This window comes from Folsomia candida, unplaced genomic scaffold (genome assembly GCF_002217175.1).
Source record: "Folsomia candida strain VU population unplaced genomic scaffold, ASM221717v1 Fcan01_Sc005, whole genome shotgun sequence".
In the NCBI taxonomy this organism is placed as follows: domain Eukaryota; kingdom Metazoa; phylum Arthropoda; class Collembola; order Entomobryomorpha; family Isotomidae; genus Folsomia; species Folsomia candida.
Genome location: NW_019091197.1, coordinates 349,506 through 371,704, shown reverse-complemented (window position 1 = coordinate 371,704; position 22,199 = coordinate 349,506). Strand labels below are relative to the sequence as shown.

At 35.6% G+C, this 22,199-nt stretch overlaps 1 protein-coding gene and 1 long non-coding RNA gene across 3 annotated transcripts; both read right to left on the bottom strand.

The window, feature by feature from the left end:
- Positions 1 to 5,220: 5,220 nt before the first annotated feature.
- On the bottom strand, positions 5,221 to 11,643 carry LOC110849865 (transient receptor potential channel pyrexia). Its single transcript, XM_035852258.1, has 13 exons — positions 11,096 to 11,643; positions 10,349 to 10,591; positions 10,239 to 10,272; positions 9,053 to 9,276; positions 8,300 to 8,756; positions 7,988 to 8,119; positions 7,707 to 7,920; positions 7,379 to 7,460; positions 7,067 to 7,293; positions 6,425 to 6,511; positions 6,243 to 6,329; positions 5,700 to 5,906; positions 5,221 to 5,614 (listed from the first exon to the last, which is right to left on the bottom strand). The coding sequence occupies exons 1-13, from the start codon at positions 11,403 to 11,405 to the stop codon at positions 5,339 to 5,341; spliced, it is 2,580 nt and encodes an 859-aa protein (XP_035708151.1). The 5' UTR covers positions 11,406 to 11,643; the 3' UTR covers positions 5,221 to 5,338.
- A 1,454-nt stretch (positions 11,644 to 13,097) lies between these two features.
- On the bottom strand, positions 13,098 to 18,281 carry LOC110850219. Of its 2 annotated transcripts, XR_002547953.2 has the most exons (6): positions 18,138 to 18,280; positions 17,983 to 18,052; positions 17,589 to 17,728; positions 16,578 to 16,884; positions 16,216 to 16,457; positions 13,098 to 16,107 (listed from the first exon to the last, which is right to left on the bottom strand). It is a non-coding gene; the product is annotated as an uncharacterized LOC110850219 (long non-coding RNA). The 2 variants fall into 2 exon arrangements; XR_004835018.1 differs by having other exon boundaries at positions 16,216 to 16,884; positions 18,138 to 18,281.
- Positions 18,282 to 22,199: the final 3,918 nt, after the last annotated feature.

Genomic DNA, 22,199 nt, shown 5'->3' with positions numbered 1-22,199 from the left:
TTACAAAATAAAGGTCAAAATGTTATCTTATCAGGTTCCATTCATGGTTTTGGTGGGAATCGGGGGAATTGAGCAAAAACAGCCCAATTTCCTTGATTAAGGAGAGGAGATAGTTTAAAAAAATATTTGATAAACGTTCTGATGAAGATGGAGCACCCCCAGAACTAGTCCATATCGGATGAAAACCCACCGACCTTTGTGAAGGCGTCTACAGTAGCATTTACAGCGAAATTCGTGAAAAACTGGATTAAAATCAATATTTCTGACTTCATTTGCACTTTAGGTTTAACGTTGGAATTTTCGAACCGCAGACAACTTCACCACCTAATATTGATTAAAATTGAGGAAAGGGTCTGTTCTGAGCCCCATATAAGTGTCAAGGTCACAAAAAAATTTCTGACCCGGGAATGACACAGTTTGTCAATTAATTTCGTGCGTATTTTTGATGGAGCTTTCTCTTTCGTGACCAATTGTTCATGGTCACAGGAGGAATATATTTTCAAGTTTAATACATGTTTTCTACTTGAAATTTAACTGGCTTTTCAATGGAATAAGAATAAATTTGAAATTCCTTAAAACTAAGCTAATATAGTCATCTACTCTACTATCACTTTTTAAGTTGAGACTATGTATATTCACTATTTATAATTAAGATTAGAAAGACGAAATTAGAGAGACAGGACATCACACCCCTTATTTATAAAGAACGTCCGGGAATGAATGGGAATGCGCGCTCTAGCGAGTATATTGACAAATCAATAAACCCGCGAACTATAATAATTTAAATTTCTGAAAGCCCACTTCATTAGGGTCAATTTGGTATATCACTCTTAAATTTCAAAAATGGATAAGGGTAGAAGAAGCTTGTTTGAAAGGGAGCTGTTAGCAAAACGAGTGATGGAGTTCTACAACACGACAGCCAACCGAGACTCCAAGGTGACCTGGAACTTTTTTAAGCAGGAAGGAATTCCAAGTTCAAATGTGTATTCCTACATAAAAAAGTTCAAGGATTCCGAAAATGTGCAATTCAAGAAGCCAGCTGGTCGTCCGGCGAAGCTAGCGACCACTCGAGTGAAAAATAGAATTGAAAAAATTTTCAAAACCAAGCCATCAACGTCAGTAGCTGTAGCTGCCAGGAAAGTCAAAATTTCCAAAAGCTACCTGGGGGAAATTAAGGTCCATAAATTAGGAATCAAAGCAAGGACCAAAAAACCTGCACCAAATTACAAGCCCGTACAAGAAAGTCGGATCAAGGATTGCTGTCAAAAATTGTTGAAGAAAATGCGTGGAAAAGTAGTGATCCTGGATGACGAAACGTATGTTCCGGTTGACCCTTCAAATCTTCCAGGGCGTCATTTTTTTCATAGCTCGGATCCCTCTGAAGTGGCTTATGAAGAAAAAGTACGAAAAAAAGACAAATTTCCAAAGAAATATTGCATTTGGCAATGCATCTCCAGTCACGGACATGTATCAGACCCGGTAGTTCTCGAAGGGAATATCAATCAAGATATTTATCTGAAAAATTGCGTCAAGGCTGGATTGGAAGCATTTATTAATAGGTTTCACAAAAATGATAAAGTTTTGTTTTGGCCTGACCTCGCCACTTGTCACTATGCAAAGAAAGTGACCGAGTACCTCAGAAAGAAAAATATTGATTTCGTACCAAAAGATATCAACCCACCTAATGTACCCCAACTCCGCCCAATCGAAAAATTCTGGGCACGTTCTAAGTCAGTATACTCCCGGCTTCAAGATGTGCCTGACACCTTTCGAAAATTCAAAGGACGATGGAAGAAAATCACCTCGGAAGTGGCAAAAACTTTAATGAAAAATCTTCGCAAGAAAATCGAACTAGTCGCCAACGGGGGTGTGGCGGCCTTAGCTATTAATTAAATTATGTAGGTACGTATTTGGTATTATACATATGCAAAAAGTTTAAAATTCCGATAACTCATTGTGATTTTATGACCACATTTTCAGACCATTCCCGGACGTTCTTTAAGTCGAGAGGGAGAAGGGGGGTCTAAGGCTCCAATGATATCGTTCCAATGTGACACATGCTAAAGGTGGGGTCACTAGAAAATCGCGATTTTTGCATTAAATAATTTATGAAGGGCCCCTATGCATTTACATTCACAATATTTTTGTATGCATTGGGACCGTACAAATAATGACAGGATTTAGGATAGATGATTTGCAAGATAGAATGGATAATCCTATGTATGGAATTTGGGGACAAAATTCTACTTAATTGGGTCACATTCTTATTGTACTTATTTACATAGACATGATTTTCTTCTCCATACATATATTTGATATTTGAATATGTATATGTGTATTTACCTATTTGTGCATAATATATCCACAAATACTAAACACATTTAACGTGTTTATCCATCCACACAAGAGCAGGGGAAAGGGTCATTGGCCCACTCTTTACATACATTCGCTTAGCCCTTAATGTTCAAATATACACATGCACATACCAACAATCCTACAGTTTGTACATAAATAAATACACACTTCCACGAATTCAAAAAGAATTTTGACCAGTGAATCCACACAAATATTTCGATATTAATGTAAAAGAATTGACAACAATTTTTCAACTGGTTAAATATGTATTTCTCTTTGCATTGTGATACATATTTATTGCTGCCATGAAGTAGTACATGTTTAACATGTAAATGCATACAAGTAAGTATGTACATGTCACGTGTCACACATATTTTTAGTATGGGTGCAAAACCCACGTGTTGCATGACAAATTCCCTGCGAAGAATTAACACCGATCATTTATATGACACAATTTATCGAGAACCCTTAAACTACCTGAACTTACTCGTAATTTGAATTTTGCCTAGATTTATTTAAATGTCAAATGTATATATTTCAAAATATATATTAATTAATGCATTAAACAGTTTCTCTCAATTAATTAATTATTCTCTTTCTTGCTCTTCCGTGTGTTCGCCACGTGCAAAATTTTTCTCTTCAAATTACTCGGCAATTGTTCCATTGGCGTCTCGATTTCCAATTTCTGTCCAAAATACTCCGATTCTGTAGTCCATTTTCTCGTCGCCAGCATGGCCTTCCAGAGTAGTCGCTGTGGCAACAATTTTTGCGCACCACGTGACAGGACGAGGCTCTCGAGCAGGATTATTTCCTCCAATTGTGACAGCAAGACTTTGTTCTCACTCTCCGATTCGAGTGCCTGCATTTATGTAAAGAATTTTCAAGAAATTTCACACCCTTCAAAAATTAAGTAAATTTTGTAATGTCACCCCATTTGTCCTCCCCATTTGGCGCAAGGGGGTGTAGTTGAGGCAAAATGAGATTTTTCGTGCAATTTAATTTAAGATAAACTTAAGTGAAATTGAGTGTTTTCACGATGTCGTGGGAGTGATTGGGATGAAATAGTCTGAAGCTACTTCCTTATATGCGTTTACGACAGTTTATTTAAATAAGTAGTTGAAAAATTGCGTGTCCCCTGTGAAAGAAGTTGACAATGCAAATAAGGTAGTGCACACATGATTTTATAAAAAACTTAAATTTTTGTATTGCCACGGATTTTTATTACCACGTTTTTTTAGAAAATTTAACAGATATGTAAGCCCCTGCTTGCATGGATCCCCCGATACCTTCATGATATTATTCATGCACATATCTAATTAATTAGTTTTATGGATTTACCTCAAGTGTAATTCATACATGAAAAATACGAATATGTAAGACAACTGAAGGTGTAGACCTCCCAGAAAATAGGACAGTTGCTAGGTATAAATAAATAAGTATGTACAATGTACTTTAACATTTCTCGCATTTTTACATACAAACATGCCAGAAATCTTATACAGATAGTCTGTATACATACATAAATGTATACACATATACATAAATACGTGGAAAGCAATCCCTTTGTCTCCATAAATGTACATAACCTCAGAAACTTTAAAGTACCCAATATTATGCTAAAGCTTATTCAAACTTAATAAATATGAATGTACATACATACATATATATTAAAAGTTATTCCGTAAATATAATTTCTATACTAAAACTGTCTTCTCATCCTGCATTCCGAAGATGTATTTACATTATTGCGTGGTTACAAGTTATAAAATAAATATCTCAACAAAAGCCCGACGTGTACATAAAGTCATACAAAGAATAATATTTGTATGCTGGTCTGAATATATTTTTTAGGAGGAGAAGGAGCGAGCTGAGGAGGGGAGGTTGTGTACTATCAACTCACGGATCTCGATGCCCTTTGGATATGTTGTAGTGTCCCATGAATGTACAAGAACCCTGAAGTGGTTTGATTCCATAGCCACATTTTCGCCCGCCACACCCACTCAAAGGTGCCCAAAAATCGCTTTCACTCCAGCTTTCACTCATTAAAAACCACGTCAAAAATCCAATTTTACTTCGATTTTCAAATTTCTTTCACCATTATACTCCCAGATAGTTGCTTTTTTATTTCCAACATCAAACTCAACTTTTTGAAATTCTTAGTATTTTTAAAATTTAAAATTCTTAATGAGCATTGTTGTAGTAATCAACAAAACAAATTATGCCTGCGAAGTAATAATCAAAAAAGTTGAGTATGATGTTGGAAACAAGAAAGCAACTATCTGGGAGTATAATGGTGAAAGAAATTTCAAAATCGGAGTAAAATTGGATTTTTGACGTGGTTTTTAATGAGTGAAAGCTGGAGTGAAAGCGATTTTTGGGCACCTTTGAGTGGGTGTGGCGGGCGAAAATGTGGCTATGGAATCAAACCACTTCAGGGTTCTTGTACATTCATGGGACACTACAACATATCCAAAGGGCATCGAGATCCGTGAGTTGATAGTACACAACCTCCCCTCCTGAGTGAATTTTGTTAGGGAAACGAGTTCATGTCAGCTCTCGATCCAAATGTGGTTTGAGAAATGGAATGCACGAAGGAGAAACTCTGCAGAAGGTTTCCGTCTCATTTTCTCTAATGCAAAATGAATAAATCTCACAAAGGGACGCTTTTTGTTTCTGAATATTTGTCATACGCATGAAAAACAAGTGTGAAATTGTCAATTATGCTATCAGAGATTATCCATTAGGTATATGCAAATAAATATGAAAATGAAATTTGTCCATCAAGTTTTAACAACACACCTCTCATCTGACACGAGAACCCTAAAACTAACTTAATTGACCCATGATTTGAATTTTTCTTGGATTTATTTAAGTGTGTATAATTCAAAATATCATATTAATTACATATTAGATATATATTTTTATATTATTTTAGTTTTATGTACATACTTTACACCACTCGAATTAATTATCTCTCGATTAATTAATTATTCTCTTTCTTGCTTTTCCGTATATTCGCCACGTGCAAAATTTTTATTTTCAAATTGCTCGGCAATTGTTCCATTGGCGTCTCGATTTCCAATTTCTGTCCAAAATACTCCGATTCTGTAGTCCATTTTCTCGTCGCCAGCATGGCCTTCCAGAGTAGTCGCTGTGGCAACAATTTTTGCGCACCACGTGACAGGACGAGTCTCTCGAGCAGGATTATTTCTTCCAGTTGGGACAGCAACACTTTGTTCTCACTCTCAGATTCGAGTGCCTGCGTTTATGTAAAGAATTTTCAAGAAATTTCAGAAATTTAAAAAATTAAATGAATTTTAAATGAGTTTTATTTATAATCCCACCTGGACATCACTTATCGTAAATCCGAGCAGCAAATTGAACATGACGATGGGCACGGTGACCACGAACAGGGCCATCATCAGGATAGAAAACGTCCTAAACGGTGACTGAGGGTCCGATCCGTAGAACAAGTCGTTAAAATTAATCTCGCCCAACATCATGACTAACATTTTGACGAAATTCCAGTGCAATTCTGGAAAATTCTTGTCCTAGATAAAACAATTTGTTGGTTCTGATTCCGATAACGAATGATCTTAAAACCCAAAATAAATATGTAGTTTGTCATTCCAATTTTGGCTACACTTTTAGAAATCCAGTATTAAAGTAATACCAAGTGGGACTCGTACATACATGTAAAATGTGTACACACATATGTGGTGTTGATACATAGCTCGGTATTAAAGTTTTACCGTATCGGTAGTACAATTTGACGGACCGGTATAAATTTAATACCAAGCGGTAGCAACTTCAATACCGAGAAATCAATACCTACCTGACTACACCAGATTTCTAATAGTCTACCAGAGTAGAAATTCTCAACTCACCCCTCGCAGCATGAGACTAATGGCAATAGTGAATCCCACAAAAAGTGGGGTGAACGCAATCATTAACCGGATCAAATTTTTAGTGGCCTATAAAATGTAGCAGATTAATAATTATTTGAAATGTGTGTACATGCATACCTTTGATTATAAAGAAACCAGCAAATAATTATGTTTGTACATACCGTGAAAAAAACATCGGCATAAATCCCAATCACGGGAACGTTTCGTAACTCCCACATTCCCAGGAAGGATGCGAAGATTATGTTAATCTAAAATTTTGCAAATGAGACATATGTATGTACATAATTGTGGATATAATCCTGGACAAAAATTTTGTGAAACAATCTAAATTCATTATATAAATTGTGTTGAACATGGAAAAATGAACGGTGCTCTGCAACCCAAGAAACTGTATAAACTTTGTCAAATTCTGAATCTGACTAATTTGAAATTTGATATATTTCTAACAGTCAATTCACGCAGTCCTTGGTAACTCTGTAAAATCTATAGACTCGTAAACTTACAAGCATTGTCGAGGGAAATTAACATACAATTTTTGTTAAAACTTATTCAGATCAAGATCAAGGATATTTTTTCATTGTGTAAAAAGTTGTAAATATATGTTACAAGATTTTCGAATTTTACAAAGTTACCAGTGCCTTCGTGACTTATTTCTTTTTTTTGCATTTGGGTCCGAAAATCAAGACACGCTCTTGATCCTTTTCCACTCATTTTGAATCCAGCGTAATTTTGAGATACAATACGTAAAATTCGACTAAATTTCCCGTATAACAAACACCCGAGTAAACAAAACTAATAATTACCGCTGTGGCGACGTAACTCCACTCCTGTACCCCATTAACACACACGAGGATGATCACCGTGCAGGTAAAAACGCTAAAAACGAGGTGGATCACGACATAAAAATCCAACGCTTTTTTGATCCCGATCGACAAAATTGAGACGACGATTCTTCCCGTGGAGAGCAAACTTGTCATGGATATGATCAAAATGGCACAAAAGAGCTGAACAAAATTGAGGTTTTGTTCGCCTGAAAGTAAATAAATTCAGTTTAAATTCAAATTAAATCTCTTATGTACAACAGTACAAAAATCTAATTGAATTAATAAATTTACTGGTGGTTGGCTTTCCCTCGTATGGAAATTGAATCCAAAATACATCGATGACAAAATACAGGTACAAAACTATCCAGAAAATCTGTAAAATTACACATTTTCTTTAACTTTACAATTTTGCAAAGTTAAATCAATATTAGACCAATTTTTGGTGACAGTTTCTAATGAAGCCATTCACACAGTCATAGGTAGCTTATACACTCATAAATACATAACTTGTACATATTTACATGCAATGCAATTATGCGAGATTTTGCACAGTTTGCAAACGTACCAGTAAATTTTCGCACTATATGTATATGTAAATACGATTAACATATTGTACAACCTTAATGAAGAGGCCGATCCAAAACATTGGTCGCAACAGTTTCCACTTTTCCATGATGAAAACCCTCAAAAGTGGGCATTGCAGCATGTTTGCTGTCTCGGATTCCTTCACAAATGGAGAATCCATCATTATCGCGAGCAAATCCGTCTCTCTCACAAAATGATCTGGGAATTGGTCATCCTCATAAACATTTTCGTTAAACCCGGTTATTGGTCTGGAAAAAATTAATAAAATTTATTTTTGGCCAATTTCAGCGCAAAAATAATCAATTAAATGCTAACCCGATATGAGCCGTAAATGTCTCATCGTTTGCCTCATAGTTTTTATTGTCAAAGTTAATATATTCCTCCATCACGGGTAGTAACGCTTCGGGAACTTTGTGATATATTTTCTCCATCAAATCTCTGTCCATCCTGTACATATTAGCATAAATGAAGAGACAAATTGGCATTCATGTCACTGATGAACATTGGGTAGCATGCCACCCAATCAGTAATTTGGCGGGCACTAAAGCAGCCGAATTTCGTGCAGCTTAGTCGCCTATTTTTTTCCAGTTCATGGCAAATTTTTCAAAAAATATTTTCTTAACTCACCAGATGCTTGGCGCATAGTACGGCGCATTCTGTATAAAAGCTTTCGACAATGGCGCAGAATCTCGTCGGATCGAAATATCCAGCGCGGTTTCTCCATTGGCATCCTTCATCTCGAAAAATTGTTGTTTCGCACCTTCCCCAAAAGATGGGCGGATTTTCCCCTTCTTATCCAGTAGAACTTCCACGCACTCCCCGGTTCCCGCATTCCAACCCAAATTCGCCAGAATGTGCAGAGTCGTACGCTTCTCGGCAGAGTCGTCCACGGCAAGAACGTCCGTTTCGTCGCGTTCCATTAGAGCCTTTAACACATTAGGAGACAGGTCATACGCCGCCATGTGGATCGCACTTCGCCCCAACCATTTCGGTTCGCGCTCAGACTTTAAATTTAGCTCTTCCTTTGTCATTGCTTTTATAAGGTTACGAACACAGTCGACGTTTTCGACGTCTTCGTCATAACCTAAAAATCACGTTAAATATTAATTTTTGCCTCTTCAAAATGAGGCAATTCACGCAGGCCTTGGTAAAATTGTAGAATCCGTAAATTCAATAAACTTACCAACCTTTACAAAATTTTGCAAATATTTCTGAGGAAAATTAGCTTACAACTATTTCTAAACTTGCTCAGATCAAGGGCGTACTTTTATTTGGTAAAGTTTTGTAAAATTATGTATTTTACAAATTTACGGATTTTTCAAAGTTACCAAGGAATACGTGATTTGTCTCAATATGTTTTATGGATACTTATTAATTTACAGTTATCTATGGCGTGATGTAAAATTGGTCGCCTGAATGGTCCAGATTTTTTGTCATAAATTTCCGGGCATGGACTACACCCATTGTCAAGCAAAAGTTGGACAAGTCGCGGATTCCATCCCATGGTGACAGCCACTTCGAGTGATGTTCTGCCCTCGTTGTCTGCAATGTCCTTGAACGGCATAGCGTCCATCAATTGTTTCGCACAGGTTAATGGATTTGCCCTGAATTTGTTAAATGATTTGTGTGTTAAACGTTTCAAAAACGGTGGTTGATTTCAATTTGCAATTCAAGAATTTTTTGAGAATAATTTCCTTAAAAATGAATTCACTATTGTTTTTCAAATCGAGCGTTGCACTACCAAAAATTAGCTTTTCATTAAAGTATGAAAGTGCTATTTGTCTCAGAACTCAAGAAAATTTGTATGTACCATTTCAGAAATTCTCAAGACATTGAATTATTACCATAAAAATAACTTTTGAAGGGGGAGGCACTCTCCTTACGTGAAATGCCCTGCTGTGATATTCGCCCCAAATTTTGATATGTTGTGCATCTCGAGATGCTGAACAAAAAATGTATTGGTCCCTAAGCCCTAAGTGACCTAGTTCAACCGGAAATAGAGGTCAAAGGTCAGTGCAGTTTTCCGCTCGAAACCCCGTAAACCGCATATTTTTGGAAAGCTACTGACCTCACGAGTCCGAATATACATCATAATAGGTTCAGAGGTCAACCCTTAATTTTCGAGGTCAAGTATTTTGGGGGTAAGGTGACCTTCTGCGGACCTTACGGACTTCCGCAGCACTCTAGTCAGCCGAGTTGCATGACAATAAGTTGAGTCGACGACTCTATCGCTGTAGTGAGTATGTGCAACTGTGTTGCAACAGCAACACACATTTGCAACTTTGTTTCTTGACCCCAAAAGGTCAAGGGTTGACCTTTGACCCTATTATGGTGTTTATTCAAACTCGTGAGATCCGTAGCTTTCCAAAAATATACGGTTTGTGGGGCTTCGAGCGGAAAACTGCACTGACCTTTGACCTCTATTTCCGGTCGAACCAGGTCACTTAGGGCTTAGGGACCAATACATTTTTGTTCAGCATCTCGAGATGTACAACATATCAAAATTTGGGGCGAATATCACGGCGGGGAATTTCACGTAAGGAGAGTGCCTCCTCCTTTGACTTACTTTTGACGAAGCTTTTCGTCCGCCTCGGCTCGAGCTATAAAAAAAGATTTGCATTCAAATTTCTAACCATCGGAATATCAGTAATTAGTTAAATTGATTAGCATAATTACCCATTGATACCACATGTAGTGGGGTCGCCCCATCGCCATCCTGCATTGATGGGTCTGCTCCCCAAAGTAGCAATAGTTCTATTACGCCATGTAAGTTCAAACTTGCCGCGTAATGTAGCGCAGTCTTGTGGTCGCTATCTTGCTTATTGACGCAAGTTTTTAGCGCCGGACTCGACTTCATAAATGTGCTAACGAACCAAGAAATTACTTCTTCCATTCGTTTGATAACTTGGACATTGTCGGCTAGAGGGAAAGAAATATTTTAATAATTTCATAACTCAAACAAATTGTTAGCTGGTGGTGACTAAAGGTAAATCAGACAATAATTTGTCGTAATTTACGAAAAGCCAGTGACACTTAAACACTTTCGCAAAATTCAAATTTGCAACTAATCCAAGGTAAAATAAAATATACCGAGCATAAGATAGGTAGATAAATTCGGACTGGTAATAAACATTGTTTATTACCAAATTATGACACACAAGTCACTAGACATCACCAAGACAATGATGAGGGTATTCACGATTCCTTCGTATCTTTAGGATTGCGATTGTATTGTATCGTAAAATAAGCTACAAATGTCACTAGATTTTGTAAGCGTCGTAAGATTTTGTCGTTAAAATTTCGTTACTTACTAACGTTACGATTTTCACGAAACTTGACCCTTTTATTTTTTCGTAAACTATTTTACGATACTGAAAATACCCAGACAATCGTGAATACCCCCAATTTTAAGGAATAGCTCACCATGATGTTTGGCAATTAATCGATGAAGTATCGTCATTCCTTGACAATCACTCCCTTCAAAGTCAAATTTTGCGGCCGGACTGCTCAACAAGTTTTCAAATTCGACGTAATCATCTTTCTGAGCGGCGAAATGGATCGAATATTTTAATTCACATTTCTCCACATCACAATCGTGAATCGGTAAAATTTTCGGATTAACATTTTGAGCAAAATTATTTTCTAATTTTTCCAAAAGTCTGATTGGGTCAAGTTCAACTGAGAACTGATCCCCATTTGGAATAACTTCAGGGGAAATTTTTGTAGGCAACATTTATGACAGATTTGATCAAGAAAAATTGATACGAAGGTCTACAAACTGGTATTAAATTATTACTGGCCGGGGTACATTGCACCGACTCTGGACACAACGAACATTACCGTTTAGTAAGGCTGTAATAATGAAAAATTTACTACTCAGAGAGAACTTACTACAAATCCGGTAGGAATTTATTACCAAATCTATACCAGTATATATGCGACTCCACCAGATTTTTACAGGGTAATGAATATGAAATTTGTCTTTTGGAATTGTGTCAGGTGGCGAATAAATAAACGTCGTGGCGAAAAGTGTCTATCTACATGGACACTAAGGATGAGTGAGTTATTGATTATCGAGACAAATAAGTAGTCGAAAAATTGCGTGTCTCATGTGAAAGAAGGAAGATTGACAATGCAAATGACAAAGGAGTGTCCACACATATCTAATTTGATAGATGATTTTATGGAAAACTTGCATTTTTGTTAAGACTTCTGGTTAGCAACGACTTTTAGAAAATTTGGCAGATAACCCGCTCAGCTGTCCTTCACATCGTTCAGATAGGTTTGCATGCATACCCCGATAAGTACATACTCATGCACATATTTGATTAATTGGTTTTATGGATTTATCTCAAGTGTAATTTATACATGCATAATTCGGTCAGGGAAGAAAAGTAAAGGTGTAAACCTCACAGAAAATAGGACAGTTGCTAAGTATGTACATAAATATGGACAATGTTCAATGGCGAACTTTAACATTTCTCGTATTTTTGCATATACGTACATAAACATGCCAGAAATGTTATAGTTTGTATGTATGTATACACAAATGTATACCTATGCACATAAATATTTATGTGGAAAGCAATCCCTTTGTCTCTGTATAACCTACATAAGTTATTTTGAAGTACACATTATTATGCTAAAGCTTACTCAAGCTTACCATTAGTAAATATGCATGAGTATATATGCCAATATACACATTAATATTGGCTTCTCATCCTGAATTCTAAAGGTGTCCTTACATCATTGCATGGTTACAAAAAATATAGAAATGTATGCCTTCGGATATAATTTCTATTGAGATTATCTTCCTATTCTCCACTCCAAAGATGTATGTACATATGCATGAATGTAGGTACATTATTGCCTGGTTATACAATAAATATCTCAACATAAACCCGAAATACATAGTACCCAAAATTATGCAGAAAATAATGTGTAGTTATAATCTGACTTTGACATACGTATTTTTTCAATACATATACGTTATAGTATCCTTAGCACATTGAGCTGAGAATCTGATTTTGACATATGTATTTTGCAAACGGAGGAGCGAGCTGAAGGTTAGGGAAACGAGTTCACGTCAACTCTCGATCCAAATGTGGTTTGAGAAACGGAATGCACGGAGGAGAAACTCGGCAAAAGGTTTCCGTCTCATTTTCTCAAATGCAAAATGAACAGATCTCACGAATGGTCACTCATTGTAAGAGATCTTTGTTTTTGTAAAATTTCCATGCGCATGCAAAAAAAGTGTGAAATTGTCAATCGTGCCAATTAACGATTGCCAATTATGCTTAGTTCTTCTCTATGTATGTAAATATATCCATCAAGTTTAATAAGTGATGCTAATTTTGAAGGATGACAGCATGAAATAAATTTACGCAACATTAAAAAAATGAGCAAATTGACCTCGAATAGAATAAGTTAGTACGAATATAATTATTTATTCAAATTTTATACACTTAAATTTAAATAATAGCTTTAAAACATAACACAGATTAACAATATCTATGTTTTCATTATCACAAGACAAATTAATTATCCTACTGTATTTAGACAATTAATGTTGAACTTAATTTAAAAGTAAAAGAACAAATTATCGTGTTCGATGAAATGTATTGCTAAACCTATACAACTAATTGTTGAAGTGTTATTCGTACATCTTCGATAACCAAGTATGAATACAAATCTCAAAGTATCCATAAACGCAATCTTATCTGACGCAAAGATGTGATTTAATACCAGAACTTCACATCCGAAAAAATATAAACTTTTTCCAAATTATTAAACTGAACATTATATTGAAAATATATGTGTACTACATATTGTGTACACACACGTACAAAATAATGCAACATTCTTTCCTCCGCCGAGCAACTTGTATTTAGTTTCCTAACATTTTCGTACAACACCTAAATATCTAAAACGTATTTTCTAGTCTTTCAAATAACTACGTAATTCTGATAACAAAAGAATGCGAATAACACAGTACCACGTGTCACCAGCAAAAATTCCATGTATGTAGATGACCCACGGTGGTCAATCAATCATTACTGTAACGCTCCCTATTCTATTATGGGATTGCGTGCCCTGATTCACATCCACTTTCGCGGATGCCCCTTTTCTTTGTGATGTTGTGCAAGAAATTTGTAGTAGAAACTCACTTTTTTATAAGAATTATGATTAAATTTATTTACATCAATACCGACTGAAAAATATTGACTTTACAGAAATGCTCGTATTATGAATACGTGGGAGAGCTAATGCTATTATTTTAATTTTAACTAATTATCTAGACAGGAACTTATTATTAAGTTTCCGAAGATTTAAACCTTGAACTTGATCTTGATGATCACTAAATCTAACCTGCTGATCCTGAATCTAAAACTACACTCCGTTCTTCTTCTCTCTGCTTACTCTATATATACGTGATCACATAAGCCACGCCTTCTTGATCACTGCCTTTACTTACGCTACATATGCACAAACTACGCCCTCATGATCATGATGATCATGATGACGTAGGCATCATTCTGTGCTCCTCATTCCTATCCTCTCTTCCCCTTCATGATCTCCTCCTGCACACAATATGGTTTGGACACACATGAGAGGCGAGATACTTATGAAAACTACATCTATGTATTTTGAATCCCTTGACCTTTGAAATGCTGATGTCACATTTGCATCAGCGTTCCAAAGGTTGCATTACACAAAATATGTTTTTTTTCTAGCAGGACCGTAATTTCTGAAATCAATTGCCAGCACTCCGATAGCCTAAATAAGAAGATATTCATCGAACTATTGCATTCCCGACGGATGCAATTGGAAGATGAAAAATCAATTTGCTCGGATTCAAGGTATTGGCTTCGCCGAGCAACTTGTATATAAGTTTCCTAACAGGTTCGTATAAAACCTACATGTTCTCAGCATCAGGAGAACGCAAATTTCTCATAATTTTCATATTAAATGATAGTGACACATCACCGCGTGTCACTAACAATTTGGAATATTACATTGAAGTAAAAAAAATTAAATAATGTTTTCATTATTATATTTAAATTATCTTGGTGGGTAGGTTACTAACATTATTCATTAAGCATTCGTTAAAAAGCCTAGAATTTCACAAACGGACAAAACATATAATGATAAGGCTCCTAAAGTACAAAAAAAACATTCAAATATTCTTGCCAACACTAAACAACCAATATTTCCTAGATATATATGTACATATGTATGGTAATAGAATTTTGGCTTTTACATATTCGCACATATCTAGATACACAAGGGAAATACTAATTTGAAACGTACCAGCTTTCAAACATTTCTCAACGAAGACGAAGCTAAAAAGGACAACCTGGGTCCTAAAAGAGACCTATCGCAACCTATCTTATTTTGAAATTACAACTTGTCAATTTCGGAAGGACTTCATTATTCCACTAAATCCTAAGTTATGACACATTACCTCGAGCCATTAACTATTATTTTTATAACTAAACTGAACACAAAGTCAAATAACAATGCTAAACAAAATAAAGAATCGTGTATCTATGCAGAAATATATTGCCGCAAGTCCCCTCATCCCCACAACGATCATCCCCTCAGACTGCTGTATCGGTAACGAAGTGAATTTGATATAACTTCATTATATGATGAAGAGCCTAACGAAAGTTTGTCAAATTTTTTATGAATTTCCATTTAAATTCGTTTTTCATAGGCAATAAAGGTTCAAGTTTTCATGGCACTTTACCTCGTGCCATGAAACGGTTAAACATTTTGAAATGAACTCGTTCATTAAAAGTTTGATAAACTAAATTTGATAAATACTTATGTACTACTTCAGCGTTCAGATAATTGGATCAAATTTACGAAAATAAGAAAATTCTAGTCAATTAAATTAAGTAATCAGGGAAAAATTATACATAAGTTCATTATTTTCTAGAATGATATGGTCACGAAGTGAATTTGATTTAACTTCATTATTTTGATGATTAGCCTAACGCTGGTTTTTCGAATTTTCCATGAAACTTTCCATTTCAATGCGTATTTTTCGTAATTAATCAAGCTACAAGTTTACGTGGCGCTTTACCTCGTGCCACGAAACGGTTAAAGAAGTCTCGTAGTAAATAAAAATACTTGTAAAGTATTTTGAAACTTTTCAGAAAGAAATTTTAAAAGTTTTGCAACGCAAAAAAACTGTCTCCCATTACAGATCACCTAACGCATACGGACTGCTTGGAGTTTTGACTAAATACATAGTTTTTTAAGTCATGTTTCTGCTTAATTTTGAATTTAAAACTAGGTATTTTGGCGAAATAAATAGCTTAATCTTTAACTTCCTTTCACCACGACCAAGGGTTATTGGACTCAAGTAAAGAAAAACGGGTAGAAATTGATGCTTGATTGATGGGGTCGCCAAATTCCATTTTTGTGTCCTGCGAATTAAGGAAATATCAATTGGGTTAATAAATTATCAATCAAAAATATGCACCAAATTCACTATTTTGCTTACGTATGTACACAAAAAGTGAAAGAATGTTTACCGAGTTAAAATGCAGGGCTAGAATTTTTTTGATTAATTCAAGTTTCATCCACCTGAAAATTATGGTTAAATTTTAGTTTTTTTGACCGATGGCGCTATATAAATTTCGATCCTTCCCAGGTCAATTGTTCCAGTTTTAATTTTCATTTGTCACTTTTTAACTTTTGAAATTTGTCCAGTAACTGCAACAAGAAATCGTGACGGCGAAACGGATTTTGGAGCACTATCTACTATTAACTTGACCTGCAACGTGAAAAAATGATGTCCATCGAGGATGCCATATTGCTCGCCCATCCAACAACCAATTCAATTTTATTGACTGGTGGGATGGCTGACAAAGTAAATAGTGAAATATGTGAACACCTGGATTTTATTTACTGGGACGACGACCAAGCTTTGGGACCGGACTGTCATCTTTGCGGCAAAGAAATTGTCGACATTTCTACCCCGTTCACGCACAAAGGGACCGAGTACAATGTCCTCTTCCAAGATGACCTCGCCGAGTGTTGTGGATATAGTGGACTACTTCAATGTGTATATTGTTTAAATTTTTTTCATAGACATGAGTGCAACATTACACTTTCAAATAGATCTTTTTTTAATTTTTTCCTTCATAAAAACTGGGCGTGTCCTACATGTGTTCCCGTTTTCATAAGCAGATTAGATTCTCCTAGAATTAACAAACATGATACTTGTGAAAAATTATTGCGCAAATTAGCGAAAATTTTGAATCCTTTACGAAATCAATTTAATGAAATGTACTATACAGTTAAATGTTTTAATTTGAAATATGAAGAATGTATGAATAATTTTAATGAATATGGAATAGGATAAAAACATTGCACTATTAATTCTGTTTGTGTATTGGCTACAATTTGGATTTCTATTTTGGTTTTTTATCCTCAGATCAGTGTACTAATGATTATATTATTATTTATAAATTGTTTAGAATAGTTAAATATATGGTATATGACCAGTGTGTCACCAGTGGTAGACCATTGTTGTTGTACTTGTACGATAAATGCAATGAATTGGGAAAGACCCAGTAATAAAGATGTACATACATACATACATACATTTTGCATCGCATTCATTTACATTGGTAGTTTTAAACCACAGAGAGCATCCTTTGTAATGAGGCAATTTACGCAGGTCTTGGTAACATTATAAAGTCCGTAAATTCTGTAAACTTACAAACTTTTACAAAATTTTGGAAATATTTCAAAGAAAAGTCAAGTTTGTATTTTGTAAAATTATGCTAAAAAACTTATAAAGTTACGAATTTTACAAAGTTACTCAGCCCTGCCTGAATTGCTTCAATTCAATATTATATAATTTTCAAGGCTAGTATTTCATTTTTAATAGCTTTATTACCTGTTTTTCTTGTCTCACCAATTTTCTCGAATCCGTCGCCAACTAACATTTCCATGGGATGAGCAGAGTCTTATCTTGCAATATCCACACATCATTCATCTTCTCGTTCAGGCTTATCGAACACGTACACATTAAGTTTTCTATTTAGAAAAATACGAAATTCAGTTAGCTATTTAGACAAGAGGAAGGTAATTTTACTAACAATAATTAATTAATTGCATTTAAGTTTCCACCAAATTATCAAAACAAGTTCAATTGAGCCATTCTGCATAAACGAAATATTTCTTCCGAATTTTACAAAGTTTACGTATGTATTTATGTATTTTACCAAATTGGCTACATATGTATGTATGTATTTATTTCGTAGGTAATAAACAGTCGAAATTTAACTTACCCATATATATAACCAGGTTCGTAAAGTATTAAATATTTGTCTCCCAGACTTGGTACGGAATCATTAAAATCTGCAATATCCAATAGTCAAATTTTGTATTTCCGTATTGCAATTTTTAATGTTGGTCAGTGACCAAAATCTGGAATTGTATTTACCTGTTTCTCCATCTCGACCGTGACCCTGGCCGGAATGAAGGATATTGAATCAAACTGAAGGGTACGACGAGGTCCTTTTTCAGGTAGGGCGTCAAATTGACCCCGTCAGATTTCCCCGCGACAGATTTCCCCGGTCATATTGACCCCGCGACAGATTGACCCCACGACAGATTGACCCCACGACAGATTGACCCCACGACAGATTGACCCCACGACAGATTGACCCCATGTCATATTGACCCCATGTCATATTGACCCCACGCCATATTGACCCCGCGACAGATTGACCCCAGGCCATAGATACAGGTACTACTTAATGTATTTACACACAAATAGTTAATTTTATTTCCTATTCAAATTTAAGTCAAATATGTATTCCACTCAAAAGTATACATACATAATGTAATATTTTAATTTTTAAGATGCAAATTTCTTGATCTATTTTTATCCTCATTTTATGCTAAAAAAACCTGCAGTGTAGACTTCATATAGCCCGAGTCATATTTGTTAGATTTTCTATTATTTGGCATCAAATCCCTTAACATCTTGAATTTTCAAAGCTGTGTGTGCTATCCAGAAGTGGTTTTTATCCCCCATACCAAATTTCAGATGGAAATAACAACTTTTAAAAACGGTAGGTCGGCCTTCAGGGTCACTCTGGTTGCACTTTGCTCACTTTTAACTTCATATTCTATAATGAGAAGCCATTACCTTGCCGATTTCATCTTTTTAAAGGAATTTCTAAAAATCGGTATGGGTCACCCCATAGGGTCCCTCAAGATGAAAATTTTTCCAATTACAAGTCATTTTTATCTATTAGGAGCCATTAGCAACCTCTGTACCGAATTTCAGTTTGATATGATGATTTTTGAAGAATCAGTATGGGTCACCCCATAGGGTCCCTCAAGATAACAATTTTTCCAACTTGAATGAGTTTTTGTGCATTATAAGTCATAAGCAACCTCTGTACTAAATTTCAGCTCTCTACGATAATTTTGAAATTTTGGTGCATTATACCCCACCCACTCCGATGACCCCTACCGGTCAACCACTGGACCGATATCGCCCATCTTCGAACTCGTTTCCTAACTTTGCCCAATGTGCATATGGTAAAAATTTCAAGTCAATCGGTTCAGCCGTTTTGGCTCTATCGTGCCGGACAGACAGACAGACGGACGGACATGACGGTTCCTAAAGCCCTGACTCGGGCTAAAAATATAACAATTTGTCAACAAAATTATGATTGAACACGCGTATGGTACGCTAGTGAACAATTTCCATGGGACATACCTATTTATTTGTGTATTAACTAATAGTTGCCGGGGGTCAATCTGTCGCGTGGTCAATATGACTTGGGGTCAATCTGTCGCGGGGTCAATATGGCGTGGGGTCAATCTGTCGCGGGGTCAATATGGTGTGGGGTCAATCTGTCGCGGGGTCAATATGACATGGGGTCAATCTGTCGCGGGGTCAATATGGTGCGGGGTCAATCTGTCGCGGGGTCAATATGACATGGGGTCAATCTGTCGCGGGGTCAATATGACGTGGGGTCAATATGACCGGGGAAATCTGTCGCGGGGAAATCTGACGGGGTCAATTTGACATGGATTCCCTTTTTCATATTCAAGGTAAGATGGAGGGCAAAAACGTGGTTAGTTTATTTCTGGCCGCTTTGTTTCCTTTCTCTTTTTCGGAATTGTTTCGCCTCCCAAATATTCCCAATAGTAAAAAGCCGGCTGATATTTCCCTCTTTTCGTACTGTTGTAATACATATGTTCATATATATGACATGCAAATTTGCATATCTTGCCCATGCATATGTACATTGTGTCGGGCATCATATATATATTTAGTCTGGAATGAATGTCTAATTGCAATTCGTAATTGCACATTTGCACCGTGTATGTAAACGACCGAAATGCTTACACATACATAAAATTCTATGCATATATAAGTTTAACAAAGGTGGTTGGTGGATGTATGGAAATATGTATCTGTCCACGGTATATACAAAATATTGCTTATCAAGCTGTGCTTTTCTACGTATGTAATACATACATACATATGTATCTTGATATTTATGTATTAATATAGGTGACGGTCGGATCGATGGAAAACTGATAATGCCTTGTTAACAAGTTGCATTTGTATATATAGGTATGCAAATGAAACTGCAATGTGGACACATAATATTTGAATGTTATAACTTGCGATAGTAGAATTCCTTGTAGGTATTTTTACCAAGAAAGGGTACCTATTTGCAAAAATAACGCATTCATTATGCAGGCAATACCGGAATTATGTACGATTCTATTTTAATACACCTTTTATTTCAATGGAAACCAGTCTGCATTTTCCATACTTATTTGTACCATTAAAGACCGTGCACAGAAAATATAATGAGTTTCAAGGAAACCTTTTTTATATAGTGATTCATACGCCGAAATGAATAATTTAAACTGTATAATGTATATTCATTGACCTCTCAATTAAATTACATGCTAATCCCTTGGTCCCGTAAACTATTATCTTATGAAACTTTGTAGAAATACGTGAATAATGCGACTCTCAGGAGTCCTCAGCCAGGGTATTCTTCAGCCAGGTATTCATTGAGGGTATTATGAGCTCGCATGCTTGCATAATTTTGAAAAAAATGCAAACTAAAAATCTACTATCCTTGGAAATGCATACATACATACGTACGCAAATGATTTTCAAGCCAAAATATTTTTGCGAACATTGCTAAAGTTGCGAACTAAAAATGAATACCCTTAATATGATGATCGGTATAGTAGCAAATCTTAATTTATTATATTTCAACATTAAATTTCTAAAGAATTGTATAAACTCGCAATAATTTAAACGATCCTGGCGTAAATCAGGGCACAATCTTCTTCACGATCTTCATATTCCTCATCCGCATGAATATGTTGGGCTTGGAGCTTAATCTCGACAATTTTCCCGATCAGGTGTCTCCCCGGGGTGAAGTTGAACCTGACCGTGTACGGAACTTCGGGTCGGACAGAATTTGGCGACACGTCATTTGCACTGATGTCTAGTTCTCGACCCGAATCCGTTTGGACGAAGACTTGAAAACTTGCTGTGGCGTGATGGGTGGTAAAGTCAGCTTCGATCGTGTACTGTCTTCCAGCCGTAAGATTTCCGGAAGACGCGATAATTCTGACCTGGCTGAATTCACCTTTTCCTCCTGTGCAAATTAATCAAAAATGATGTATTTTTAAGAAATTATTTGATTTATGCATGTATGCTACAATTATCTTACCACATGATGAATGTTTAACAACTTCACAGACTGAGAGAGTGACGTAAAAGAATGCAAAGAAAATTTCGGAGTACATTTTTAGAAATATATTTTTTAGTTTGGCACAATTGTCGGTAATTTGGTGAATTTTGATTTGGGTAGGTTCTCATCGTGGAGTATTTTACTTTTATGCTAAAATATTAATGCCACTAGTAATAATTTAATTAATATAACACTGCAATTAGCTGTAGTCCCATTAATTTGTGTTGCATACACAGACAGAAGTATGATGGTTAATAATGAGTAGTGGATGTAAATCCACCTAATTTCAGGAAATCCATTAAACCCTGATTAAATATTAAAAGCTATGTATAATTTAAAATTTGAATGATAATTTAACAGCACCTGCACATTGTTAAATTTCGACTGATCAATAATTGTTGTGAATAAAATTTTTTGATCATAGTGAATTTCATGAAGTTTGATTTAGCTCAACTTTCTGTCATGAGCTCATCTCCGATTCATGACAATATTCTCATGAGTACTCCTTCATTTACCTAATATGTATATGTAAATGTAAATGCATACTGCATTCCATAAATGATGCGATTCTTTTTCAATAATGTTCACTGAAAATCAGACAGTTTGGCGAAATTCCAGTTTTAAGGTTTGAAATCAATATGTAAATAAATGCGCAATTTATGCATAGATCAGATATTTCCTCAAATGTGCTTTTAGAAGTTTTCTATTTTCGCCAAATGTGAGGATTCATAATTTCGTCACGTGGTAATTTCATGATA